General features: G+C 37.1%; 1 protein-coding gene across 7 annotated transcripts in view; it reads right to left on the bottom strand.

The window, feature by feature from the left end:
* aralar1 (calcium-binding mitochondrial carrier protein Aralar1) overlaps positions 1-25,789 on the bottom strand; it is a 29,083-nt gene that overhangs the window by 2,049 nt on the left and 1,245 nt on the right. For 4 of the 7 annotated variants that reach the window (XR_016323571.1, XM_028177296.2, XM_028177298.2 and 1 more), the window contains exons 2-14: positions 18,680-18,818; positions 16,947-17,123; positions 12,724-13,010; positions 12,003-12,241; positions 8,262-8,352; positions 8,026-8,082; positions 6,287-6,362; positions 4,542-4,750; positions 3,809-3,889; positions 3,399-3,611; positions 2,152-2,274; positions 1,563-1,665; positions 326-416 (exon numbers count right to left, since the gene is read on the bottom strand). Coding sequence is in view for 6 of the 7 variants with exons in the window: in XM_028177296.2 (XP_028033097.2) it covers positions 326-416; positions 1,563-1,665; positions 2,152-2,274; positions 3,399-3,611; positions 3,809-3,889; positions 4,542-4,750; positions 6,287-6,362; positions 8,026-8,082; positions 8,262-8,352; positions 12,003-12,241; positions 12,724-13,010; positions 16,947-17,123; positions 18,680-18,818 (1,886 nt within the window). In the remaining variant the exon portion in view is untranslated. The remainder of the gene's footprint in view (positions 1-325; positions 417-1,562; positions 1,666-2,151; positions 2,275-3,398; positions 3,612-3,808; positions 3,890-4,541; positions 4,751-6,286; positions 6,363-8,025; positions 8,083-8,261; positions 8,353-12,002; positions 12,242-12,723; positions 13,011-16,946; positions 17,124-18,679; positions 18,819-25,789) is intronic. The other 3 variants (XM_089729917.1, XM_028177297.2, XM_089729919.1) reach the window with 1 other exon arrangement.

The raw sequence follows: 25,789 nt of genomic DNA, 5'->3' as shown, positions 1-25,789 counted from the left end.
TATAATTATCATTGTGTAATTTTAAAAATGAAAATCGCGATTAAAGTCACAATTTTTGTGATTACGAATTTTTAGTCCCGCGCGGGTAGGTACCACATCACCCTGCTTATTTATTAGGGGTTTTTAGAATAGCTGTTCTACTATAAAACTGAGATTTAGAACTCATGTCTACTGGTGGGTGGATAGGGGCTTATTTACGTTGCTGATGTCTATGGGCTCTGGGAGTTAGTGAAAATTTCATTTTATATGACAGCTCCTTTCATCCTATTCCAAACGCCACTTGCAATGTAAGCTCCGACATTTAAGACCCATGTTTAATACTCACGACCCTCCGAAGTCGACGTAGAAGAGTCGCTGTAATATTTCATACGTGACCAGCGTGACGCCGAACTGCGGCGACGAGCGGAACACGCGAGCTGTTCATTTAAAAAACACAATTAATTGTTTTAATTCGATATTAGTAGCTTATGGAACATTCGTGTGAGGCATTTATGCTGGGGCTATATTAGCGGGCGAAGATTAGTGTCGCGATGACGCGATACATCGTGCCGAGTTGTGTTGCGGTGTGTTACATATAATACTCTCCATTTCCTACAATTGAATGAATCCCAACACTTTTTTGTTACTCCACTCCATGGTGTAGAAAAAAACAAGCACCTTCGTACCGCATCAAAGTCTGGTCGACACTGAAGCGACGTAGATATAGCCATCAAAGCGAATATTGTCGCGACAAATCTCTTTGGTATGCGCCAGTTTACCGACAATGCCCCGATATTACATCGTCTTCGCCCTCACTTTGAGAAGGCGGCACAACATGAAAGCCCTCTTGTCGTGGCCGCTGGGAATTACATACCCGATCCTGTAGACCTAATGGTATACAGTCGACGTCGCCCTAAGCACGTCATTACGGATCCTCCCGATCCATTAACGGTGCTTTTAGGTACCACAAGCACCGGTCGCCACGAGGGGCTCGACGTGTAATTTAACCCATAGACACAGCCCACTGAGTTTCTCGCCGGATCTTCTACGTGGGTCGCGTTTCCGATCCGGCGGTAGATTCTGCGAAGCACGGCTCTTGCTATGGCCAATGTTAGTAACACACCCAGTTTGAGCCCCGTGAGCTCAGGAGAAGCTGAAATAGACTCTCTCAAGGCTATCATCAACATAGGTCGGAAAAGTCTTCGCCCGATTACTTTGCGTTGCAACGATCCACTCGGCCACACTCATGGCGATAGCACGAATATTTGCCGTAGCCCGCTAATGTAGCCCGAGCGCTATACGTTTTAAGAATGCTAACGTACACATAAACTTTTGTAAGTTCTGAGTACATATATAAATCCTGTATTAATATAATAAAGGCGAAAGTGTTTGTTCGTCCTTCTTTCACGTCGCAAAGAGACAACGAATTGATTTTTTTTTATTTTTTTATTATAGTGTTAAGTCAAGACAGTGATGACATGGGCTATCTTCGACAATTTATCTTCACGATGCGAGTAGGCCCACGGGTAACGGCTAGTCTATATAGAATCGTAAACAAGGGTGGGTATCATCACAAAGCTCACCGATAGCGCCCTTCCAGAAAGCTCTGGCGCCTTCCTCTGCGTATATCTTCCTGGTCGCGTCTATAACTCCGTTGTAAGTTGTTTGTCCGGACCGCGCCACCACCTGCAATGTATAGACAGCAGTAGTCAAATATCATATATCAATAAAAATCAAACCCGCAAAATGATAATTTGCGTAATTACTGGTGGTAGGACCTATTGTGAGACGTCCTACCACCAGTGATTACGCAAATTATAATTTTGCGGATTTGATTTTGATTACACGATGTTATTCCTTCAACGTGGAAGTCATTCGTGAACATTTGTTAAATACGTACAATATTTCATTTCATTCCTCCATGAAATATAAAAACTGGTTTAAATCGTGAAAGATAATTCCTATTTTATTGCTCGGTTAATTTGTCTCAATACATCTAAAATTAGCTTAACTATCGAAATTCAATTGCAATTACGGACATCTTCAAAGTGTTCCATTAATTCTATGAGCAATGTTACCTTTGAAAACGTGGGAAAAAGACGTGTTTAGGGCATAAGCACACATATAATATCCAAGCAGTCTGTCCAAATGTTGTGTATTGATATAGCGTACCTGTAATCTGGTTTTGATGACGTCAGCGGGGGTGACGAGCGAGGCGGCGGGGATGCCGGCGATGGCGCCCGCCGCCAGCAGCGTCAGGGGGTGGTTGTAGCCGTTCTCGTCCGCGAACTTAGCCTGCGACCAAACGTTCGGGGGTTTCATCACAATTATCAGGTTCGGCGTTCGCGAATGGCAAACGAAATTAAACTTTAACGTTTATGTATTACGGTTTAGGTATTCGAATACCAAATCTTAAATACCGTTACGCGTTGGGGTTCGGGATAAATAAAATTTTAACTGAAGTACAAATTAAAACACATAATTCACTTCAGGTGATCCGTTCGCTGTTTCGCTTCAAGTAGATCCGGTTACTAACTACCTTCGTGTCATCTCTGCATCGCTTTTATAGTCGATGCGATATCTCTACAATTATCGAAAACATTATCTAAGGCTAGTCGTTTCGATATGTGTTTGCGCTATTTGATAATAGATGGCGTTGCACTTCTCGAGCGTTCTCGATTTTACTAGTTCTCTTGATATTCGTTTCTGCTATTCGACGATAGATGTCGTTACTATTACCCGCGTAACAATATAATAAATTAACCGTAAAATTAGCATTATTGTTCGTTGTGATTTACTAATTAAAAAAAAACACAATTTATTAAAGTTTTCGATTTGGCGACGAGATATTTATATCACAGCACACACATACCTTTTCTTTATATGTTTCAAAATATTTGCTACCACACTTGATCGTTAACAGAATATTTAACAGGCAATAAGAAATAATACTAAAAAAGATATAATTCAGTCAACAAATACATATATTATGGAATAACAATGCAAATGGTAACCGTGTTGCAATGGTACAAATTTAATGAAACAATGAAAAAAGTATTAAGTCTCGACTATTTGTCCTTAGGTTGGTGACTCAGCTTAATTTCCATTTCCTTTTAGAATAATAATGTTGAGATTATATACTCAAACAAGGGCAGTTTATTCCTGCCTAATCCAACAGAGGATCAACACAATTTTGTTACTGAATAATTGAAAATCGACCTTAATCGCTGAAGCCTTAAAGTTCATTTTCTCTTATGTTATTCAAATTATATATAAAACAAATATTTAAAAAAAAATAACAATAAGGCAGATAAGCAAGAGAAGAAAATAGTTTTTAATACAAAGCTTGGAACAATTACCATTATTCTTTTTTCTTTTTTTTTTCGGGCCCGGGGCCGAACCTACCTACAAAACCCTACCTTAACATGAGCGTAGGCCGGGAAGTATATGGCGCTGAAGGGCACGTCGCGGAGGAGGCAGGCCTTCGCCCCCTTGTACAGTCCGAAGAGCCCGAGGTCCTTGACGACGGACCAGGCCTTCACTTTGGTCCCCCCGGCTATCTCGCCGGCGACTTGAAGACGAATTTTGACAATTTCCAGGGGATTCGTGAACACCACTTGAGAACCGCCCGCCTGCGATATAATAACATAGTCTCAGCTAAATTATTCACAAGCAAAGGTCAAAATTTTGAAATTTTTTGCTTATTGAAATTAAATTATTTTTTTATTGCCCTTGTAGGCAGATGAGAGCATACAGCCCACCTGATGGTGAGTGGTTCCACAGATTTAAAACTAAATGATTATATTTTTAATTTGTAAATAACACTCACACATGCGCCGGCGATGATCTCAGCGTACAATGATATGTTTCCTTTTTTGTCCATGAATTTATCGCGAACTAAATCGTTGACCTGTTACCAATATAACATTTGTAAGTAAATAAACAATTTGATCTAAGAGCAGAACCGAATGAAAAATTCATAATCTCATAAGGATTATTTTGACTTGACCTCTTCAGAACCATATCTGTGGCATTATTTTTCTTTTTTATTATTTATATATTTAATTAAACGTCACATACGAATGGACCGATTTTTTAAAATGAATATTCACTATGTTTTGTTTTATGTATTATTTTCTTATTGAATTTTTTTCAAATTAAATTGAACAAATTACAATTTGGATACTACACATTACAATGATCAACTAACTTAATGTTCGTACTTTAAAAAAATCGTCCTTGAAGAAGTTATATATAGATGAATATTAATGTATTTTCATCGGTCCTTGATGTGTGCAGATATTGAAAATAATCTGGATGTGTAATAAAATGATATTTTATTACCATAGGGTTATAGTATGATTTATTATTACCATAGGGTTATAGTATGATATTTTATTACCATAGAGGGTTATAGTATGATATTTTATTACCATAGAGGGTTATAGTATGATATTTTATTACCATAAGGTTATAGTATGATATATTATTACCATAGAGGGTTATAGTATGATATTTTATTACCATAAGGTTATAGTATGATATATCAAGAGGGTAGTCACCGTTAGCTTGATGGCTTTCTCCGGGGCAACGCCGATGAGCTGCGGCACGAGGCCCCGGTACAGGCCGAACACGCCCTCGTGCCGGATCACCTTCTTGAAGCAGTCCCACGAGTTTCGGTACGCCACTTCGCCGATGAACGAGCCGGTGCGCTGGTTTTGCATCCGGGTCTTGACTAGATCTATCGGGTACACCGCCGAGGCTCCCACGGCTGTAACAACCAACATACACATTATAGACGTTATATATATATACATATGCCGCAGTCTCAGTGACTGTTTATCCTGTGGACCGAATGGTAAACAGTCCACGTTCCTAAACACGTCATTACGAATCCTCCCGATCCATTAACGGTGCTTTTAGGTACCTCAAGCACCGGTCACCGTCCTCGCCGATCCCGTCGCTTGCGACGAAGGGCTCGACATGTAAGTTAACCCATAGACACAGCCCACTGAGTTACTCGCCGGATCTTCTCAGTGGGTCGCGTTTCTGATCCGGTGGTAGATTCTGCGAAGCACTGCTCTTACTAGGGCCAGTGTTAGCAACATCTCCGGTTTGAGCCCCGAGAGCTTACCTATACGCTAGGGTAACGCTGCTATCAGAATAGGGTAGAAAAAAAAAAGTAAATGTTATCAATTAAGTTTAGTCGGAAACGTCAAGTCGTCCACATGAGTAAAGCCGAAACAGCGATGGCAACACTAGTTTCCGACAGTTTGAAGTTTGGCACGGTTTGACAGTTGACGTTGGAGATGTAGTTTTGCGGTAAAGAAAATACCGCGATCATTCTGTACGAGAGCGCCGATCCGAACGGTCGTTACGTGTTTAGTCACGTGAGTCGCTGTAGCGAACTTGTCGCGTTTCTCGACCAATCTCAATCTATCCGTTTGATCATTAGTGATACTCCATAAATTTGTTTGCTACAGCGAAAATAAACGTTTGTTTTGATAATCTCAACTATTATTTTGAGTTTTCGGCAATGTGATCCCACACTCGTACCATCACACCCGCAAAGCAGCGCAAAAGTGGCCTAAGCTTACCGTAGTTAGTATGGCGATAATGAGGTTCGAATTTACCTTTACAATACTTCGTAGACAAAAAAATACGCGCTAAAATTATGTTTACAAAGGCATCTATTATCTATGGATGATTTTACATCAAAATTTGTTGTTTCAAATAAATTGCAATACATAAGCACGAATATGAATTGTGGGTTAGGCCACTTTTGCGCTGACGGCCTCATATATACTTATTTGGTACTCTCTCTACGAGTATATTTTTTGTTTAAAGCAATTTTGGGGCACAGGACGGATAGTCAGCTGTGGGTCTTAAATCTATGTCGAATGGTGAAAGGTTATTTGGTTTAAACGACATTTCGCTTGATACGCGACATCTTTCTTTGACATGAGTCAAAAGAAAAGATCAGGCGAGTAACTCAGTGGGCTGTGTTTATGGGTTAATTTACTCGTCGAGCCCTTCGTGGTGACCAGTGCTTGTGGTACCTAAAAGCACCGTCAATAAAATGGACTTATGAAAGTCCGTTTTATTTAGTATCAACAATTCGATGTTTTTAATTAGAACTTTAATTATGTTTACCCCATTCAAATAGCTTAAAAAGTTTTCCAAATTTTAAACTTTAAGTGGCTCTCATGTTAATTTGCAAAAATTCGCTTAAATCAAATAGGAGCTTTCACCCCTCGTTATGGTGGTATTGAATAAATCAACATTAGCTAGTAGTGCGACAACTCACCCCCGGCTACGGAACCTAGCGTGAATCTATACGTGCTCTCTAGGATTTGTATTAGCACACCTCTCTCCTCCGGGCTCTGCAACAAACAAAAGTATTTACCGCATTTCTAAAATCTTCGAACGTTTTTTGTACTATGGTAACACTTATAAATACTCGAAATAAAAATAATGTGAGTGACACTTTAAAAGAGTTATCCTCAAAATGGCTTTGAGTATGTGTTTAGGGTAAAAAATATATATAATATTCCACTTGGTATACTGGTGGTGGTACTTATAAATGAAGTTTCAGTGACAGTACTATATGGGATAAATTTGTCATGATGATTTGGAGCATTTTTTTTTTTTAAGTTTCCATGGATGGACGAGCTCACGGCCCACCTGATGTTAAGTGGTTACCGGTGCCCATAGACATCTACAACCTAAATGCTGCCACCCACCTTGAGATATGAGTTCTAAAGTCTCAGTATAGTTACATGTTTATGAGTTGTTATCTACTAATGATGATTATTTAATTGAATACATATTTAGAGAAAGTTAAAAAACAGTATAACAATTATTTGACGACATATTCAGATTGAAATATCTATAACTATTGTGAGTGAGAAAAAAAATCCTTTAAAAAAGTAAATTACGTTCAGTGAAATGGTCAATGTTGAAATATAGCATTTAGTGAATTATTAAAAAAAATATTAAAATTAAATGTCGTCATTTTTATTGGTTTTCGCGAGTCGTAGAGACATAACATTTTAACTAAATGTTTAAGCGTTCAAACAAACACCAGTTGCAACCGTTAAAGTGGTTTTAATTTAAAATTTCGTCATTTGAATTGTGATTTAAGCTACGGCGTGTTTAATGATTACAGTTATCTGAAAATAGCTTTTGAATACTTTCACAGTTGGCGTGCTCACGGACGAGAGATGGAATCGAGTGCGAAATTAAATCGCCTATTTCAACTAAGAAATGTATGGAAATGGTAGTCCAAGATAGAGGGGGAAGAGGTCGATCGAAGAAGACATGGATGGAGTGTGTGAATGACGATATGAGAAAGGAGTGAGTGTTGAGATGACGGCTGATAGATGAGAATGGAATAGACTGTACCGACCCCACCTAGTGGGATAAGGGACAAAGAAGAAGGGTTTCAACTACGTATTACCATAGTTCAGTTCTGGCACGAAATGAATAATGAGTTTTATCCAATTCATCCCAATGAATAAAGAAGACATTCGGGGTCCGTGGACAGGTATGAGCAACAGTTGCTGTAGCAATAGCTGACAGTTATGACTTCTAAAAATCAGTCATTAAATAGTTGAAAGAGAATAACGCGATGTCACAGAGGAAGCGGGAATATATTCTAAAGGTGTGACCATATTTTGTAACTTTAGGATGACAATAATTTTAGAAGTCCTCTATAAAATTATGGATAATCTATGGACTGATGAATGAAAGCTGTATGAAAATTCACACAATACAAATCGGTCAAGATATCAGTAAAGTAAGTCATAGAAAAATGAATTATGGCTTCACCAAAAATAAAAATGTGATTATTTTTTTCAAAAAAATCTACAGTTTATATTACAGACATTGCATTTATCATTGGCAACGGATAACGTCATTTTTATTTTTGGTTATTCATTTAGTTCTACGAAACGAGCAACAAACGTCTCAAAATATAATTGAAATATATATATATATATTATATATAAATATATAACATAAAGGACCTTTTTAACCAGGACTCACCATTAATTCCATACAGTTTACAAAACGGTACGGTTTCCTACACATATTTACCTCCTCCTTTTGCGCATTGAAAGAAACAAAATACAGACCTGTCAGTTAGTGACGTTTCTATGGTTTTATTTAATATAAATTGAAGCTATTACAACTTACTTAGTTTATAATCACATTAAAATTATGTCAGTTGAGGTCGGCCTCTGGCCGGACAATATTGAGTTTTAAGCTTTTGAATTACTTACGGAAACAGCTTTAATTTCTGCTACTCTTCGTGTAACCTGCTTGAAGTATTGCTCTGGCGTTATGGAGTTCAAATCGTTGTACACAATGCGACTGCAAGAGAAAAAATAGAATTTTAACTCTAATAAAATAATCTTAATATATAAAAATGAATTGCTGTTCGTTAGTCTCGGTAAACTCGAAAACGGCTGGACCGATTTGGCTAATTTTGGTCCTAGAATTATTTGTGGAAGTCCAGAGAAGGTTTAAAAGGTAAATAAATATGAAAATGCTCGGAATTAAATAAAAATAACAATTTTGTTTTTCCTTTGATGTGTCCCTTGTCGGACGGATTCCTTTTGTTTATTTTATGTTATACAAAAGTTTAGGTCTTTTATTTATTGATTGAGGCACTACAAAGTCTGCCGGGTCAGCTAGTAATGTTATATTATAATAATCTAAATTTTATTTAGCATTGTGTTATTGTTGTATTATATTTAACTCATCCACAAGGAAATCAGAATTGCAACATTTGTTTTGATATAGTGCTTTGCAACCATGATACGCTTTATGGAGACAATTGAAATGCAGAAATGCTTATCTCCTCAGTTGTCTTATCTACAATTCCAATATTACAGTTATTTATTGAATGTACCAGAATAATGTCGACAAAACTTGACTAATTGATTTGAAGATTTCCATACTGATAATATAATTAATTATTCAATTATGTTATTGGAGAAAAATACTTGTTAGTTTTAAATAGTATCATGACAAATATCTCAAATAGTAATATTAGTATAGAAGATAATTTGAACAATGTTAGGTTAATGTCAATAAATTGAACAGGCCAAATTTGTACATGCTTTTGATACTCTGTAAATCATAACTTTAAATAAATATTATGTGTGAAATAAACTAGGTGCCTAAAGCAGAGTTATTATAATTGTTTTTTTATTTTTAATTCTTATTATAATTTCACAAATTATATTGCTGTTATTATTGAAGATTAAAAAAATCAAATCAAAATAAATCACCCAGTTGAAATATCTTGGTGTAACATAACCAAGTTATTTTTAATTTTTCGATAGTATAGAATTCAAGTTTCCTTTGATTCCATTCAATTCAATCGACATGCTGACATGCGTCATACAAACTCAATTTCGATGAGATTTTGGACTGTGCCTATTTTCTCAGCAGTTGGACTATCATCCCTCTCGTTTTCCCCCTCCCGACTAGGCGCGTCAATACCCCCGCCCCCGCCGTTCGCCCGATCACGATGTTCGACCAGCCCATACCGTGGGCCCCGAAGGTCAAATAGTTAGGCGTCACCCTCGACAGTAGGATGACATTCCGCCCCCACATTAAGACGGTACGCGACCGTGCCGCCTTCATTCTAGGACGTCTCTACCCGATGATATGTAGGCGAAGTAAAATGTCCCTTAGAAATAAGGTGACATTCTACAAAACTTGCATACGCCCCGTCACGACCTATGCAAGTGTAGTGTTCGCTCACGCGGCCCGCATACACTTAAAATCCTTCCAAATCATTCAATCCCGTTTTTGCAGGATAGCCGTCGGAGCCCCGTGGTTCGTCAGGAACGTCGACCTCCATGACGACCTGGACTTAGAGTCCATCAGTAAGTATCTACAGTCGGCGTCCATGCGCCACTTCGATAAAGCGGCACGACACGAGAACCCTCTCATCGTGGCCGCCGGTAACTACATTCCCGATCCTGCGGACAGAATGGAAAGCAGTCGACTACGCCCAAAACACGTCATCTCGGATCCTCCCGATCCACTAACGGTGCTTTTAGGTACTTCAAGCACCGGTCACCGTTCTCGTCGAACCCGTCGCTTGCGACGAAGGGCTCGACGAGTAAATTAACTCTCAGACACAGCCCACTGAGTTTCTCGCCGGATCTTCTCAGTGGGTCGCGTTTCCGATCCGGTGGTAGATTCTGCGAAGCACGACTCTTGCTAGGGTTCGTGTTAGCAACGTCATCAGGTTTGAGCCCCGTGAGCTCACCTACAAAAGTTAGGGTTACGCTGATATAGCCTCTCAAGGCTCTCAGCTTAGGTAGGAAAAAAAAAAAAAAAAACCTCTCTTTCCTTTAGACCTAATGAATTATGTAATAGTGATTTTTTCTGATTTATAGAAAAGAAAGAAAAAGGAGAAGAAATAGAAATAAAAATTAGTCGCCTAATAAAAATCAATCCCGCATAATTGTGGTTTGCGTAATTACTAGTGGTAGGACGTCTTGTGAGTCCGCACGGGTAAGTATCACCACCCTGCCTCTTTCTACCGTGAAGCAGTACTGCGTTTGGGTTTGAAGGGTAAGGCCGCCGTTGTAACTATACTGAGACCTTAGAACTCATATCTCAAGGTGGGTGGCGGCATTTACGTTGTAGATGTCTATGGGCTCCGCTAGCCACTTAACACCAGTTTGGCCGTGAGCTCGTCAACAAATTTAAGCAATAAACAAAAAAAAATTAAACGAAAACATCTACAAGCTTTTACATCCATTTAATAAGTGTTTGATATTTTAAATTGCATTGACTAGACACATTTTGCCTTGGTTGATGTGAATGTGTCCTAAGCCACGTATGGGATACATATTATTATGTTTAAAATTGTCGGTTGGTAATTTGAGCGTAGGGTACGTTAATGACATTATAATTAATATTATTGTCTTTTTGTAAGCATTTCTGGCTGGATTGGATGAAATAGAGCGCCTGTTGTGTCTATAGACGACTGAGTAACATGGTGACACTATTATCTGACTAGCCAACCAACCCTATCGTGAGCCAACCCTATTATTATTGTTGAAAAAACCATATTATTATTGTTGAAAAGGCAACGATAGAAAATTTATTAATATGCATATCAATTTCAATTCATTCAATGAATTCAATTGCTAAAGTAGTATAAAAAGATCTCCGGCGTTTTTGTTTTGATAAGTCGATATTGATGATAAGAACGGAAATGATAAGACACGAACGTAGGTAGTGAATAGAAAATCGTAAAACGATAAGATAGCTTATCCGAGCTTTTCTTTGACCAATCTATTGTCGATGCGATACTTTTATTAATTAGGAAACGTGACGTCTGAAACGCTATCTGCGTAATTCTTTTAAATTATTTTACGGCTGGTAACACTTTGCTTTTACCGCCAAACGATCGTGAAAATGGAATTATGAATTGGCTTGGTATTGCCAGATACAATTTAGCGAATGTCTCTTTTTTTTTTTCTTTAATCTTTATTGTAAACACAGTTAATACAATACAATAATTGCGAAAAGTTATAAAATGGCGAGCTTAACTCAACAATTGAGATATCTACCAGCTAATGGTTCTTAAAGAGGGAGAGCTTTACATAATCCCTTCAAACCGTTCCTATTCGAAAATCTAAGACTAAATTAAGCCATGACATTCGAGGCTGTGATTGTCTGAAATATCAGCCAGATAAACATTTATCGATTCCGAACATAAGTGACAAGAGCCTCGGATTAGTTTTCAATTAAAAAATCTGCTAAAGGAAGATTCCAGAACATTTTCTTTTGTGTAACGGTAATTATTCTGGTCGATCCAATTCCAAATCGTTGTTGCATTTTGTTGCTTTGGACTTGCCATTTTATTTATTATTTATTTTGTGTCCCCAACATCTCTACTAAGAGGTGTTTCAGGATTATCCATTCTTTCTGGGACACCCTGTATGTATATATTTTTTTACCACAGGAAATTAATATCGATATTGGCTCACCCATTTGTATGGTGCAGAATGTCGCACAAGTTGAACAATATGTCCACTTCTAGGGGCGTGATTTGACTCATCATCTGGGCAGAGTGCAGAAACTCCTCTTTGGTGACCTCCTGCGTGCGGTGTCCATTCGTGGCGTTGAGGTACACCCTCTTGATTAGCTCCATGTTGTTTAATAATGAATTGAAGGCCATATAGTAAGGGAAGCTGATCTTTCGCTCGCCTTGCGGAAAACCAGAGGCCTGGAATAGATTTTTTTAAGAATTACTGCTTTTTTTTGTTTGAAGTGAAACTTCTAACAATGTTGCGTTAAATGTTTAACGCTACCATACTAGAAAGAGATTGAGCGAGAGTGAATGCGTGGCACTCGAACACATGCGCGTAGTATACCTGTAATTACAGGCCAGCGCGAGCTTTAGCAACGAGTAGCGTCCAATATTTTAATGAAGTATTTTAAAAAATATATAATTTATTTTTCTGTCTATAATTTAATATATATATGTAATATAAATGTTACAGATGTCGCATCTCTTATACGCAGCATTCCCTTATTACAAGAGCAATCTGATTCAAGAATGAAAAATGAAGAAAACCACAATACTCGAAGCAGAAGTTTCACTTCATTCACTCGCACCGTTTTTATTTTGTGAACTAGCAAACCATGATGTGTTTATCAAATATTGTATTTAGGGAGAACAAAAGTTTTGAACGATGCTATACTCACAGTGATGACTTTGCTTTTCAAATCCTTTGTGAGAAGATGGCTCTTCACCGACATCATGATATTTCTGAAGTCGCCGGCTGTGATGAATCCGGTGCCTTCCTTGTCGCATTTCTTGAACGCTTCGACTCCGTATTCTTCGTGGAAGTCGTGCAAGAACTGACTGAACTCAGGGTAGGTTACGAGCCGCTTCTTATCCTTGCCGAAGTACAGGCGAACGAACGTGCTCTCCATGTTGAAGGGCAGCTTCTTGTGGAGGGCCGTTTTTCGCATAACCTCGGCGAATTCGTCTATAAAATTTATACAGTAATGATATCGAATACTCCAGAATGAATTAATACAATAAAAGACAATTACATTTTTTTTTTATTGCGTGTAATCGTGACAAGAGGGAAAAAGGAAAACCGCAAGTATTTTTCCGTTTCTAAATCATGTCAATTTAGTTTCCCTAACTGTGCTACATTAATGAGACAGCCACATTAATAAGTTTTTTTTATTTATTGCTTAGATGGGTAGACGAGCTCACAGCCCACCTGGTGTTAAGTGGTTACTGGAGCCCATAGACATCTACAACGTATATGCGCCACCCACCTTGAGATATAAATTCTAAGGTCTCAAGTATAGTTACAACGGCTGCCCCTCACCTACTAGCCCGATGACGCTGTCATGGTCTCTCTAGACCATAAAAATAGGTTGAAAAAAAAACAACTTTGTAGCCCTTTTTACGAAAATTGCGCAGACGGAGGAGTATGAAATTGCCCACACTTTAGAGAATATAGAAAAGAAGTGCAATATGCATCATTTTTTTTCATATGTGCATAAAAAATACTTTAATCAATAACCAAAAACATTACACACACTACTATGTATTTGACACAACACACATATATAAACTCTTTGATTATTGTCAAACTTTTGTTATTGTTTTATGTTTGTGGTAAAATTGAGAATAGATGCATATTGTTTGTCTTTAATATTATTTGTGTTTATTGTAGTCTTGGTGAAATATGTGATTAAAGAAGTTTAGTAATGTTCAAACTTGTATGTCCGCGGTGGTAGGACCACTTGTAAGTCCGCGCGGATAGGTACCACCGCCCTGCCTATATCTGCCGTGAAGCAGTAATGCGTTTCGGTTTGAAGGGTGGGGCAGCTGTTGTAACTATACTGAGACCTTAGAACTTGTATCTCAAGGTGGGTGGCGCGTCTACGTTGTAGATGTCTATGGGCTCCAGTAACCACTTAACATCAGGTGGGCTGTGAGCTCGTCCAACCACCTAAGCAATAAAATAAAAAAAATACAATTAATTACAGTCGACTTTCGACCCATATAAAAATCATTTTCCAAGTATTCCGGTAACACTAGCGGTATTTTCCGATATCTTGATCCCTTTTCAATCTAAATTGTTAAACACTAAAGCAGACAGTTTTCTGTTGATCGTTGATCTTATCGGTAGATATTATGGTGGTTTGATACTGATAGTGCGTCATTATCAGTGATTGAGTAAGCGCATTTGCATGATGAATTGTAAAGACAATTCAAATAAACAAACACGGCAGGCGCACGCTACGAGCATTGAGTTTCGTTGCGATGACAACTTGCGCAGAATTTACAAGGTTATCTTTATTTGAAGCACTTTATTCGTAGACAAAAAACTGCTTTTACGGTTTTTTTCTCGCATTTTTTACTGTGATTTATTTTTTCTGACGTTTCAAAGTATAAGGTATTATTATTAGACATTTGAATGTTGTTTTGTTGCGAGATTAGTACAATACAGGGAGGGTAGAGTACTATTTATTATTGTTTTTTTTTCAAGATTCTATTATTTTTGTCATTAGTATTAGAAAATGGACGTAAAGTATCATAGAGCATGTAGACAGCGGCTGGGCTCTGTTACTGGCTTTGCTGAAGTCCATGGGCGACGGTAACCACACACCATCAGGTGGGCCGTATGCTCGTCTGCCTACGAAGGCAATAAAATTAAATATAAAAAAGGATTCTTTTGATTAAAGTCATGGTAAACGGACCTTCTTGTATTAGGTAAATATAATTTCTGATGGAGATCAATTAGAGCAGTGGTACAGCGAATCACAGCGCAGCCAAACTGGGTGCGTTCTGACAAGACTCAACAAATCTGTAATTGACAAAAAAATCCTACCTATCCAGTGTGATTAGTGCGAGTTTTTTAACGTTCTCGATAACGTAAAAGTTAACTCAAGTTTGTATGCAGATGGAACAGCGCCCCTAGCGGCAAACGTAGGCAAACATTCCAGCTCCATACAAATTTGAGTTAACTTTTACGCTATCGAGACAGTTAAAAAAATGGCCATAGGCACACTGGTAACCTACGGGGCTAGACTAGCGTAACCGGGCGAGTAAATGAGCTCATGGAGCTCTAACTTTACGAATTTGCTAATACTGGCCCTAGCAAGAGCAGTCCTTCGCAGAATCTACAACCCGATCTGAAACGCAACCGACTGAGAAAATCCGACGAGAAACTCATTGGATTACAAAAACGCTAGTCAGCATGGACTTTGTGGAATATCTTTTTTGGAATGGAATTTTCGGGACCGCCAGCGAGTAGCAATCGCAACACAGCAGTAGGTATGCATATACTTACTGATTCAAAAAAACGGATGAAAAAAACTGGTTGATAGTGGAACGAACCAACGCAAAACAAATTAGGCAAATGCTACCGTGTTAGATAATGGTATCCGCGAAGACGGCTACCCACTAATTGAAAATTGCTCCTTCAAGATTAATAGTTCGGATATTGGATTATTTAAAATTAAAATTAAAACAGGTTTGGTTTTGTTAAGAGCTGTTACGAGTTTATCGACAAGAGCATATGTAAATGTCGACGAAGCATAAATACGGAATCTTTTTAAAAAAATCTCTTAATGTACGGATAAAAATGGATCGACAGGGTTATAACACCTTGCGCGTATACCAATGAATACTAGATACAGTCCAGACGTTGAGGGAATGCGATCAAACTAATACCAAATTTAGCGGAAAATTTCAGCATTTATCTCATGTTGACGCAATAGCTTATTTTTCAGCGATAATCATTCAGTCAGTAGGGTAAATAGACAATGAAATTCAACGTAAACAAAACGCCACCTCAAAGCTACATCATCTACAGGACTGCCACGAGCATATTCTTTCAGCGGCCGGACTATAATAGTCTATTCAAATATCGGCGTTGTCCAACCAAAATCTGCTATGTGCACTTTTTGAGATTTTTACTGTTTGAGACCTTTTCGTATGGTTCACAGCCGTATCTACCGTTTAAAAAAACTGTTATGTGTTTATAGCTTTAATAGTTATCTATAGCTTTCATTTGATACAGTTCTTAAAAATTCACCTTCATATAAAATTTTAAACGAAAATGTTTTTACTCGTTAATTCAAAATAGAGTTTTTGCACATAGCAGATTTTGGTTTGACAGCGACAATATGCAAATATGGACTATAATAGAAATATGCAAAAAAGGCCACCCACACTACCGATACCCCAAAACCCTTCAAAGTATCTTTCTTATATTCGATTTCTGTCTGTTTTTACCGCGAAGCAGCCATACGTTAAGGCTTAACGAGTAAATAATACTAATTAAACAATGTCATTCAGAATTCGACCTTACGCATCACGGTGGATGGTGGTGTTCACAATGCAACGTCTTCTGGTAACGTTTTCACATAAAGCATAAATTAATATTAATTCTATAGTCTCCTAAAGGATAAGACGTCCGGTGCATTCGTGTTGAGCGATGCACCGGTGTTCGAATCTCAGGCGGGTACCAATTTTTCCAATGAAATACGTACTCAACTCTACGATCACGATTGACTTCCACGGTGAAGGAATATAAAATATGGTATAATAAAAATCAAACCCGCAAAATTATTATTTGCGTAATTAGGTACCACCACCCTGCCTATTTCTGCCGTGAAGCAGTAATACATTTCAATCTGAAGGTTAGGGCCGCCGTTGTAACTATACTGAGATTTTAGAACTTATATCTCAAGGTGGGTAGCGTATTTACGTTGTAGATGTCTATGAGCTCCAGTAACCACTTAACACCAGGTGGGCTGTGAGTTCGTCCATCCATCTGAGCAATAAAATAAAAATATTTTATGCTCCATTTTCCGAGACACCACCTACCTAGACGGGTTCAAATGAGGCAGGTCGTGAAGATTGAAAACAAGCCAGATCACGTCATCACACTTACCAAAAGCAACAAGTCCATTCCCATTCGTATCGAATAGTTGAAAGGCGGTTTTGTACAGAGCGTCCGGCACGCACAGCAGACCTTCAAACGCCTGGAATTCGGAGAACGATATGTAACCGTCCTTGTCCATGTCGACGATTCCAGCGATGAGCTGGACCGATTCTTTGTTGAAATCATCTGCAATTAATAGCTTTATTAAATCGATTTTCTACGGTTCCCTAATAGTAAACGGTAGACAGCGGCTTGGCTCTGCCCCTGGCCTTCCTGACGTCCATGAGCGACAGTAACCACTCACCATCAGGTAGGCCGTATGCTCGTCTGCCTATACGGCAATAAAAAATAAATAAAAAGATAGTAATAGGTACAAAAGGTAGTTAAAGGTACTATAGGTAACTATAGCCAAAAAAAGGCGATTTTTCTGTTCTCAATTCAACGCACAATTTACGTGAACTTATTAAAAGAATGCTATCTATTTAAAATCCATCATCCCAACAGTTTTAATACAAAAACCTTTAAAACGTATCGCAACAATAGCTACTTACGTCCTATCAGATTGGCTAATTAATCAGCTACCTATTATATATTGGTCGGTAACAGTAGCGGTAAGCGATCGTAATTACATTAGACTTTAACATCGGTTTTTATTGATGATTTCCTTTTCTCCACCGTGCATTTATACGAAATTATGTCTCCAAATAACGATGTCACTAAGAGCTATGACCTAACCTTTAATAAGTGTGGGAGCCTAAATGACCTAACAAAACTAAAGTTGTTTGGCGAGCGCAATTTATTTTATTTTATTTTTTATTGCTTAGATGGGTGAACGAGCTCACAGCCCACCTGGTGTTAAGTAGTTACTGGAGTCCATAGACATTCACAACGTAAATGCGCCAACCACCTTGAAATATGAGTTCTAAGGTGTCGGTTACAAAGGCTGCCCTACCCTTCAAACCGAAACGCATTAGTTTCACGGCAGAAATAGGCAGGACGGTGGTACCTACCCGCGCGGACTCACAAGAGGGTCCTACCATCAGTATGACACCGCTATGACATGTACTTCTTCAAACGAGGCTTGTGCAGAGAACTTAACGGTAGGCAGCGGTTTGGCTCTGACCCTGGCATTACTGAAGTCTATGGGCGACGGTAACCACTCACCATCAGGTGGACCGTACGCTCGTCTGCCTACAAGGGCAATAAAAAAAATAAAAAATGAACTGTAACTCTATTCTCCTGGAATTGCAGACTATTTACTAGTTTTGTAAAATAATTACAAAGACAGTAGGTACTAAGAATAATAGTATTTTTGAAATCTCATCATTTAATCATTCATCATCATCATTCACATCAAAATCATTTAACATGTTTTTTTTTAATTCCACTTAATTTTAAAATTAATTACGTTGCAAATAACACGCATGGGCAACAAAATAAGTGAACCCATATTCCCGTATATACTTAGTACATGTCTTATCTATGAGACAACTGATTGGAAAAATACAAGGAAACCGTTGATACTATCCACAAACGTCAACTGTTAACTATGGTTTTAATTTTCAGTTAATCCATAGAAGATTAGCTGTTTTAATGCATTTCTATATCAATGGGCTTTAGTTATTAGTATAACCTAGCATTTACCAATCAGATCCCTATCATCTAGGTCAATGTTTACTATTTATTTATTAGCATCTTTATTTACTTATTGCTGTCTTCTAGAAAGTGCAGTACCGTCTTACCTTCGGAGAATAATCCTAGATATTTTCTTACAAAATCTTCGCTTGTGATATGCTTCTCACCGTTCTTCTCAACGGTGGCGTACTTCAAGAAGATCTCATGTAGCTTCTCTGAATCAGCCCGTTTCAAATAACCAGCCCCCTATGAACAAAAAAAAAAAATTATGGAAAATCTTTAACTAAAATAACCAAGCCATCTCTTAATTTAAAATTAAACAAAAACTTTGACATTCGTCATTGTTTTCATGTAAGTGCTCGTTTTGTTGTTACAAAAAGGAATTACGTAATGGATAATACGAAAAACAAATGGCGATAATAAACGATATTTAACATGTATAATACAGTCGTGGTCAACTAATTAGGGACAATCTCTAGTTAAGCCAAATTGTGAATATTTTATTTATTTTCCAACGAGTCTTAGCAATATTCCATATCTTTTACATGTAAGTGTAATTAGTCATTTATGTGCGCGATTATACAAACAATAACAACTTCTTAAACATTAAACCTCTTTACAGTATAGCTGATACAATATCATAGTGCTATTGGTTCAAAGAATGCCGGCTGGCCATTTAATTAGGGACACTGAGGTATTGCGTTCTAATTAAAAAATTTGAATTTTAATACTTTTTTGTTTCTTTTCTTATTGTTTAGTGGTCGTTTTGGCGGCAATCCAGATTTTTTATTTTAAGTTTTGAGAATTATTTTGAAGAAAAATGGGCAAAAATAAAAGTTGCGATCCGACACTACGAAAAATTATCATGAAGTTTGTCGAGCGTGGTTGGTCATACCGAAGGATAGCACAACATTTAAATTGTTCAAAAACTATGGTATGCAATGCAGTGCAACATTTCAAGCTTTAAACGTGTCCAGAACAAAAAGATCGAGAAAACCGACTCCGCAAGAAGATAGAATGATAACCAGGTTAGCTAAGAAAGATCCGTTTCTAGGCTCTATTTTAATTAAACACGGAAGTGTTTGGGGCAAACGCAAGAGCCGGTGTATCTGCGAGGACCGTTCGACGACGTTTGGTAGAAGCAGGGTTGTTCGGAAGAGTGGCTCGCAAAGTACCGTTGTTGAAGAAAGAACATAGAAATGCTCGTTTGGCATTTGCACGTAAATATGGACATTGGACCTACGCCCAATGGCAACATGTACTTCTCTCTGGCGAGATCAAGGTTAATTTGATTTCTTCAGATGGAAGGCAATATGTACGGCGTCCTGTAAAAGCGGAAATGAATCCAAGATTCACAAAAAAAAAGGAGAAACATGGCGGTGGAAACCTTAAAATATGGGGTTCATTTTCTGGACGTGGAGTGGGACCTGTGAGGAAAGTTCAGGGTAACTTAGACCAACATCAATACAAGGCAATATTGGAAGAAACTATGCTTCCCTATGCTGAGGAGCATCTCCCTATTATATGGACGTTTCAGCAGGATAACGACCCGAAACATACAGCCCATTCAGTCAAGTCGTTTCTTACCAATCAGTTTGTATCGGTGCTAGATTGGCCAGCAAATAGCCCGGACCTCAACCCAATTGAGCACCTTTGGCACGAAATCAAGAAAAAAGTTGCCACTTATCGTAATACAAATTTGGATGAACTTCATGAAGCTTTTTGTGAGGCATGGGCAAACATTCCTGTCGAAACATGTCAGAAACTGATAATGTCTATGCCACATCGGTGTCAAGCGGTAATTACTAACAAAGGTTTTGCTACTGGGTACTGATTTTACAAGTAATAAAATGGAGCTGTTAAAGATATTATAACACTGAAGATTATAAGGTTTGTGTAACTGTATTTTTCATTATACTTTACTGTCCTTAATTAAATGTCCACTACAGAATTGTACCTTCATATTTAATACATGTTTAATCTTTGATATTAAATACTTTTTCTATTTATTAAATCTTTTATTTACAGCCATTTATAGCATAATAATCGGACCACATTATGCAAATAATAGGTGCTGAGAAATCAATAGGGTTTTATATTTAAATGTACATAACCGGTTATAGCCCTTCACTATCTTGAATGTCCCTAATTAGTTGACCACAACTGTATATCTTTCTTGAGAATTATATAGATAGGTTATTTTTATTGCCTTTGTAGGCAGACGAGCATGCGGCCCACCTGATGGTAAATCGGCACTCATGGCTGTCAGCAATGCCACAGGTGCAGCCAAGTCGCTGCCTACCACCACTGTCACCACTTAGCTTTATTATATCCGCAGTACACAACTCAAGGAAGACGACCGGTTAAAGTACCTAATTGAATATGCAATTTCGAAAAGGGCACACGTCGCATATTTTGTCAAATACGTTTTTTCATATACATGTAGTTTTGAGGCTTACCTACACCCATTTTATAATAATTCCAGTAATTTTCAATTGCTAATTAACACTAAAATATATCTCAAAAGTTATTATTTTAAATTTTACACTGCTTTAGAAAATAATCAGTTTTTTTTTTCATTTCCTGCACATTTTACCTTTTCAGAGATGTGCCCTTTTCGAAATTGCATATTCAATTAAAGCTGTAAAGTTAAGTTTAGTGTTAAAGATGAACACTTTGGATAGCAATGTCCTCTCTTAATCTCTTACCATTATCACTGTGTTCACGAACGATTTTGGCAATGTTTTAAGGTTGACAACTTTTGATTAAATCTACATATTTTAGTAACAGGATCCAATAAATGAGCATTATTGGATTGATGTCAAACTTAAATGACCCTTGTTAGTATGGGCCTTACTCGGTTATAACCGGTTCAAGATTTCGCCTGCATATTTACGCTTTTTTAAAAACGTGGCTAAGTACGTCTCTGTTTTAGAGTTGGCAACCCGAGAACCTACTATGCTAGCGGGCATGGGTGCCTTTTTTTTCCCTACCTAAGCTGAGAGCCTTGAGAGGCTATATCAGCGTAGCCTTAACTAGTAGGTGAGCTCACGGGGCTCAAATCTGGTGACGTTGCTAACACGAACCCTAGCAAGAGCCGTGCTTCACTGAATCTACTACCGGATCGGAAACGCGACTCACTGAGAAGATCCGGCGAGAAATACAGTGGGTTGTGTCTGAGGGTTAATTTACTCGTCGAGCCCTTCGTCGCAAGCGACGGGTTTGAGGAGAACGATGACCGGTTATGCGCCAGTTTCTAATCATGTACCTGTTTATCCTTTCCTCTGCGTCACAGATAAAATGATATTTATATTTGAGGGAGTTCATATAGAGTCCCTTCTTTATTTCGCCGTAAAGTCGTGTTTTATGTAATTAACACCACAGTTGAAACAATAGAAATTTTATTGTTGTAGCGGCATAAACAATTCTAAGTTGTTATATTATTACTTATTAAACACATTTAGAATATACACAGACTATATTCTTTTTTCCACCTCTCGTGCGTTCCGGCTTACGCATCATAAAAAGGTGCGTTCTTAAACGCCACATATTCATCGGTAGTGTGCTTATTATGAATTTATTCCTCAGGTTGGAGCCTCGTGAGCTCACCTATTCGCTAGGTTACGCTGGCATAGACACTAAAGGCTACCAGAATAGGTAGGAAAAACAAATCATTAGATTTTAAATGGAGGTATAGTTCAAAACAGAACCAATATAAATATTAATCCAAACAATAATGTAAAATTTTCTTAAATTCGTATCGCGTTTTTTGTTCTCCATTTTATTATTTTCGACGTTTCGAATACTCCACAGTGTTCGTATACATGGCCGACGTCAATCTATCTATATATATATATAAAAAGGAACTGCTGTTCGTTAGTCTCGCTAAAACTCGAGAACGGCTGGACCGATTCAGCTAATTTTGGTCTTGAATTATTTGTGGAAGTCCAAAGAAGGTTTAAAAGGTAGATATAATTATGAAAATGCTCGGAATTAAATATTTAAATTTATTTTATACAAAAGTTTAGGTCTTTTATTTATCGATTGAGGCACTACGAAGTCTGGCGGGTCAGCTAGTCATAAGTATAAAAAAAAGAATATACTAACTTTAATCGGCTATGTATTTAGGGTTTACTAATAGATACATTAGGGACATTAAAGATCATGTCAATACACTTTAAGATCCACCATGTTGTCAAGTGTGTACTACACTTAACGAATGACATAGTAACTTTGATTCGAGTTATTTCCACATCACAGTGAAAATTATTTCATAATTACACCATATTTTTGATAAGATATGTACGTAAGTATGTGATGGATTCGTGACATTGTGTGACACATGTCGTTTTTAGATTATGCAATAGTTGTTCAATGTCGTAGTCTGATACTACGCGAGAATTTAGCGTCACGGTTTAGACGTCACGCGATGCGAGACAGCCCAAGCCAAATGAGTGGTCAGCGTGCATTGAAATGGCAACATCTCAAAGTTTAGAAGGAAAGTTGGTTGTATGAATATTTTTTAGAACATAACGGTAGGATTAGAATTAAAATATAGCAGGAGAAGCTTGAAATTCTTGGCAACAGGACGTGAGTTTGACTTTGGAGTCAATACCGTCAGTAATTACAACGGAGGGAACGCCAACATCTTGAACACGTTAGATATACATTAGCATAGATTAGCATTGTTGCAGATTAAACAAGAGGTCACCGAGAGCCTTGACTTTTAGTAAAACAAAATTAAATTAAACCATAAAATTTCTCCACAACTGTAAGATAGATTTAAAAAATATATAGGTAGGTATATTGTACGACCCAGTATTTAGAATTGGATACTGCCAATCGAATCAAAGCGTTCGTATTTACGTGCTATGTCTAAATAAAGAAAAATCCACGTATTAACGGTCCACGGTTAAAACGAGAAGTTATTTGCCGCTAGTTGTCAAATGATACCAAAGAATGGCTCAATTTTAAAGAAAGAATGTGATATTACAATACCTACATAGATAACAAATTTTATTGGACTGATTTTAAAATAGTTAAATGTTTAAAAAAAAAGTAATTTAGTTACTATCTTATGTAATTATTGGTAGTTTGCGCACATGTGTTCTTACCAATATATTGCCTCAAAACAGTCAAGTGTTCCAGTTTAAAGGGTGAGACAATTGCTATAGAATGCAACCGAGCTTTGGTATTATGTCTCAAGGTGACATTCACATCATGATGTGAAGGGATTCTTGTAACCAATTAACACCAACCAAGCAGGACGTGAGCTGGTCCACGCATTTAGGTTATTATAATATAATAATAATGAGTATTTATTATAGTAAATCTCTCACACAACCTCTTATTAGTTAGCAAGTTTTTTGCCTGATTTGTATATAGACGGATATCGGATCTATGAATATAATTTTCAACAACTTTAAAACAATTGATTAACTTGAAACTTTTCAAGTCCACAGATAACTATACCAATTATTAGGTATCATTACCTTTGCCTAATACACTGACCAGGAACATGAGGCAGGCAAAAATAAATTATTCTCAATTTTACTTAGCATACTTTAAAAAAACAATAATTTAAAAAAAAAACAGGCTCCTTATGTTTCGATTATGACAATATTAGTTAATAAGCCACTCATGTGAATTTCAAAACTAAAAACAAAGTAGTAGTGTAAGTTGTTGTACCTTAAGGTGTCAAAGTGAACCTTGTAAGTAGTATATTAAAGGTGAAATTAAATATACGGTTTACATAACTTTTTTTTTTTATTGCTTAGATGGGTGGACCAGCTCACAGCCCACCTGGTGTTAAGTGGTTACTGGAGCCCATAGACATCTACAACGTAAATGCGCCACCCACCTTGAGATATAAGTTCTAAGGTCTCAATATAATTACAACAGCTGCCCCACCCTTCAAACCGAAACGCATTACTGCTTTACGCATAATGCATAAACTGCAAATTCATATGAACTTCTGTTTTTTATTATCATTGAATGCATAAACTCAGTCACAATGTAGGGCTTGACAGCTCAGTTTATGTATAAATGTTATCTATAAAAATGAGTAATATGAAACAGTATCCGGGGTGAAATTTTATAAAACTTTGTTTGAGGTGTGGAGAATTGAATTTAAAGGAAATGTTCTTGGAGAACTAGAGTATGCGATTTGAGTGTTTTATTTAAGACCTTATTTAGTTTAGTTATACTACATTACAATAAAGATTCTTTGTAAAAAAAAATCTATTTATCTTGAATGTACTTCTATGTAACTAGCACATTTTGTATTCAATATTTAAAATGCTAACATATATCCCCCTTGCCTCATATTCCTCATTGCTGAGGAATGCACCCTTCCATATCACTTTCTCTCGTATGATCTTTCTCCAACTGTTTCTGTCTCTGTCTAATATATTATGTAACATTAAATTCTTTGGCTTTTCCAGAATTAAACTAAAATTTGACATAATAGAGATGAGGAGGATAAAGACAGCAAACAGAAGGTTTTAATCATATCATATTATTGATAGGTCAATCTCAGTCAAATTTCCGTAAATGAAATACATGATTAAATTTTCATTCTCAGATTCCGTTAAGTACTTTAAGGTACAATATATACTTATTGTCAGGATTCACACACTCATATTTGGTTTATATCGTACTATCTTCTGAATTATAAATTTAGCAAGCTGTTGTTCATACGCAGCACTTAGAAAAAAACTATGGCCGAGACTGTTTTTTAAGCAACACATAATAATTAGAATGTTTGTCCTCGTTAGTGTAAATTGGTGATTTTCTGACACTTCCAAAAAGTACTCCAGCACTGTATTACTTTTTTTTATAATAAATAAACATCATATTTTATTATATGCCTTACCATTCTGATAGTTTTATTTACTCACAAAAAGGAAGCTTACTTTTCTTTTTGTAGATATACTTGACATAATATATCTTATGTATCTTAATAGATCATTTGAAATCGTTTATACATATTGGATTTTTACCAATTGTTACCATAATGTTGGTTTACCTTTTTTTTTAATGGAAAAATACAAAAAACAACCTTATCCTTTTTATCATAAGCTATACAATTGTATTAAATGCCTCCATGAAATGTATATTCGATACATATTGATTATGTTTTCTTTATTACACTTTCTGCCAAACTCTCCTTCATTACATTTCACCATATTTACACACTCACACCACTTATTACACCA

Source organism: Bombyx mandarina, chromosome 09, assembly GCF_030267445.1.
Source record: "Bombyx mandarina strain Sakado chromosome 09, ASM3026744v2".
In the NCBI taxonomy this organism is placed as follows: Eukaryota; Metazoa; Arthropoda; class Insecta; order Lepidoptera; family Bombycidae; genus Bombyx; species Bombyx mandarina.
Note: the sequence above shows the minus strand (reverse complement) of the source record. Positions and strands in the feature narration are given on the sequence as shown.